The sequence below is a fragment of the Merops nubicus genome, unplaced genomic scaffold, assembly GCF_000691845.1.
Source record: "Merops nubicus isolate BGI_N331 unplaced genomic scaffold, ASM69184v1 scaffold36583, whole genome shotgun sequence".
NCBI classification, from domain to species: Eukaryota; Metazoa; Chordata; class Aves; order Coraciiformes; family Meropidae; genus Merops; species Merops nubicus.
The window spans coordinates 2,234-5,930 of NW_008597510.1; the positions used below are offsets into that span (position 1 = coordinate 2,234).

The window sequence follows — 3,697 nt, forward strand, 5'->3', positions numbered from 1 at the left end:
AAGGAGATGAAGGAAAACAGGGATGCCCTGCAGGGATCAGTATAGGCATACCTCTACACATGGCTCTGCCGCAGGTCAGCAAGGAGCAATGACCCAGTGTGGAGCTCCCTCTGGTTCTCTCTGCTCTCTCACGACTCCAGCCTGCTGCCACCCTGTCACCACATCCTCACGCAGGACAGAGCTGCTACTGGGAGAGCTCATGAAACTCTGGGGCAAAACATCACAGATGTAACTAGACTGCAGCCTGGCAGACACTGCCACGGCCAGACATCACCACGCCACCGAATCGGCATCTCGCCCCGTCACCCAACTGAAGAACAGTTCAGAGCAGCAATGGGAAAATCCTTTGGGATCTTACAGAACTGAGACTCCCAACTCCCAGCAGGGAAGCAGGCAGCACCACTCGGAGCACACAAAAGGGCTGTACCCGTAAGGCCTGTGTAGCTCAGCACGTCTGCTGCACATCACAGCCTGAACGTTCACGCCCAGGACACGAGGCCCAGCAGATCCCTGCCACAGGCATCTGGGCCTTTGCTCCAGATCCACGTCAGGAGGCACAGACAGCCCGGAGGCAGCAGTTCCACAGCTTTATAAATCTGATAAATACAATATAACACCCTGCCCACCACAACGGGGCAGGGGAGAAGGGAAGGGAGTCCCGAAGGTCGCTGAGAGTGCTGACTTGTACCGGGCAGCTGGAGAGTACACGACAGCTGGAGGTCTATGCTGAGGTGTCAAACAGCTTCTCGATCATCTCCCCCACCTGGTCGACCTGGTATTTGATGTACTTCTCAGGGTTCTTGGTGAAGGGCACGTTGCCGTATCTGCAAAGGAAGACAGCCCCTGGGTGACAAACGACTGGAACACAGCAAAGAGACCCACTGACCCCTCCCCTGCTACAGATCAGCTCCACTCCACATTCTGCTTGAAGCTGGCAGGGTACTGGGAGCAAGTGACCTGGTTACAACTGCTCTCCTGACTCTTACACAACTAGCCCAGGGTGGCTCAGAGCTCTATGCGTGTGCCCTCATCAAGGAACCAGGGTGACTGCAGATGTTCGCAGCTATTGGAGTTCAGCTTGGGGGTGTTTTAGTGTCCAAGGTAAAGAAGATAAGACAGGACAATAGTAAAGTGCCTCAGGTCAGGCTACTCTAGGCCTCAAAGACCTCAGGGAACCCAAAGAAGAGAGGGCAATGTTGAAAGAGGTTGTCACCTGTTCAGGAAGGCACCGTAGGTCTCTTTCACAATGGTCTTCTGTGCCCGGCGGATTTTGTCCCGCTGCTCCACATCTGGGATTGCCCAGGCCTTCTGGATCTTACACAGCTCCTCCAGCCCGTCGTTAAAACCCTGTCCAATGTCAAACCCAGTGAGTGTCCTGTCTGCAGTCCTGTCTCTGTACTGAGTCTGATGTTCTTCCCCTCCAGACAGGTCTCCTCCCTTAGGCAGATCTTTGGTCTGAATGCCTGTCCCAGTCAGCTCGGGGATGTTTTTATGCCAATCTAAGACCTCCTTACCTTAAAACGTTCCTTTATCATCTGCCTCTCCTTATCCTTGAGCTGCAACAAGGAGGGAAAGGATTTTATTTCATCTCTAGAAATAGGTTTCAAACATCCATGTATGTCCACAACTCCCCATCCAACCTGGGATATTACTTATATCCCACCTACTCGGCTTGAATCCCCTCTCCTACAGCAGGCAGCAGAGAAAGCTGCAGTGAGCTGCACAACCTACATTCAGCAACTGGTTTTCATCTGAAGTAGCTTTAATGAGGGCAATTTTCAGCCAGAACAGACATAAAAATAGACTTCTCTATGTTTCCAGCCCTTTCTAAGAGAAGGTCTCAGGGTTTTGTAAATCTCAGATAAAAGCATCTGCTCAGGTGAAAATGTAAGAATGGAGGCAGAGATTAAAAGACTTGTGTGAATCTAGGGCAGGATTCATTAGAAGGGAGTGCTGCCCTCCATCTTGTCCCACTCTGCAGAGCAATAGTAGCATGAGATATAAAGGTTTCTGGAGATTTTTTTTAATATAACAAAGGACAAGATGTTTCCAGCAATATGTATCATCTCAAAACCATCCATGCCCACCCTCTCACCTTCATTCCTGGCTGAAAGACAGGCAGGCTTCTCTCAGAGATGTACTCTGTCACCTTCAACCAGCTGCACATGAAATGATATAGGAAGAAGCAAAGAGGAGTTACTCATGCCTCACCAGAACATCTATGACTTCACCCACAATCTAAAAGCTACCCCAGACAATACACAACCCAAAACCTCCCAGAGTGACCCCTTCCCATGTCAGATTAATCCCTTGGAAACCAAAATACTTGGCTTTGGTTTTAGACAAGTTTGTCTGAGGCTTATCTCCCACAGTGCTCCAGCAGCACTGGCTCCCAAGGAGCTCCCAAACTGACAAAACTATGGGAAGAGCAGAGGTGGTCACCAGACCTGCGCTGGTAGGTCTGGATTTGCTGTTCAATGAGCTCCCGGTAAGACCTCTCGGCCGTCTTCTGTGTCACAGCTACCAACTGGATCAGCTCAGACCTGAAAGAGGAGAAAACCTGAGGGAGCACATGAGCCAGCTGCTCAGGGCTGCTAGCAGGATGGCAACATTTCAAGCCTCTATGAACAAGTTATTTCCTGCCCTTTACAATAAAAGGGATCTTGACATGCACAAACTGGGAGACTGAAGCTACTCCAAGTTACTTTCCAAAGCCATGTCCTCATTCCTCCCAAGATCAAAGGATTCTCTACAACCTGAGGCATCTCTGATGCTTTTATCTTCCACTCCTGTGTAATGTGATGTTTATGACAGTGCAAAGCTTTCAAAAGGGCAGTTTCAATAACGGAAGAGCAGAGATGAGACAGGTTGGCAAGTAAACACACTCAATGCAGAGCTCTGCTCCAAAACTGTACTTAGAATCAGCCTGGGCCTCGGGAAGATTTACCCAACCACACACTTACTTCTCCAGAGATTTCAGAATGTAGTTGTAGTTGTTGTGCAGAAAAATGGCACTCAAAGCTGGGTCTTCATAAACCTTGGATTTACTAAGAAGGTTAAGCTGCAAGTTGCCCAGCACTTTGCCTTAAAGAGGGAAAAATAGAACAAAAAAAGTTTGGCACTGAAACTGCTCATTATCAACAATCCAACCTCAGAGCTCTGCCACTGAGCCCACAGCGAAGTCAACAGTTGTGCATGCAGATGAAGGTACCAGCACATGAACCTCACAACCCTGCAAGTCTTACATAGACCTTGCCTCACGGAGTCACCAAAACCTCTCTGTGAGCCAGTGCCTTTGTTGCAGCTGGCAGTGCAGATGCATTCTGTGTTCAGAGTAAGTCCCAGGCCCAGCATGGGTGACCAGACCCAGCCTGACCGTGATGCAGGCTCGGATCTCAAGCACTGGGTGAGAAGGATTCGAAGCAACTGATGACAAAACCTCTGCAGCACAATGAGCTGCTGCATTCTGCTTTGTCCTGTCTAACTGTGAACAGCCTGAAACACCCAGTTTGATCCTTTTTTCCATCCCTCCCATCAGACTCCAGTTCAAACACTGAAAGATCACATGAAGTAAGACAGCCTGTGCTCTTCACCCAAGAATGAGCTCAGTGAGGGATAGCTGATGGGCAGAAAGGGGAAGGTGTGTGGAGTACTCACAGATGTAGGTGCTTAGCAGCCGCCTGCGGAACTCCGTACT

General features: G+C 49.6%; 1 protein-coding gene across 7 annotated transcripts in view; it reads right to left on the bottom strand.

The window, feature by feature from the left end:
- Positions 1–578: 578 nt before the first annotated feature.
- Positions 579–3,697, bottom strand: part of EXOC7 (exocyst complex component 7) — a 22,330-nt gene continuing 19,211 nt past the window's right edge. For all 7 annotated transcript variants that reach the window (XM_008936733.1, XM_008936732.1, XM_008936731.1 and 4 more), the window contains 7 exons: positions 3,658–3,697; positions 2,964–3,084; positions 2,448–2,543; positions 2,096–2,159; positions 1,515–1,556; positions 1,214–1,347; positions 579–824 (listed from right to left, as the gene is read on the bottom strand). The exon at positions 3,658–3,697 is cut by the window's right edge and continues 56 nt beyond it. In XM_008936733.1, the coding sequence (XP_008934981.1) occupies positions 722–824; positions 1,214–1,347; positions 1,515–1,556; positions 2,096–2,159; positions 2,448–2,543; positions 2,964–3,084; positions 3,658–3,697 (600 nt within the window). In that variant the 3' untranslated portion in view covers positions 579–721. The remainder of the gene's footprint in view (positions 825–1,213; positions 1,348–1,514; positions 1,557–2,095; positions 2,160–2,447; positions 2,544–2,963; positions 3,085–3,657) is intronic.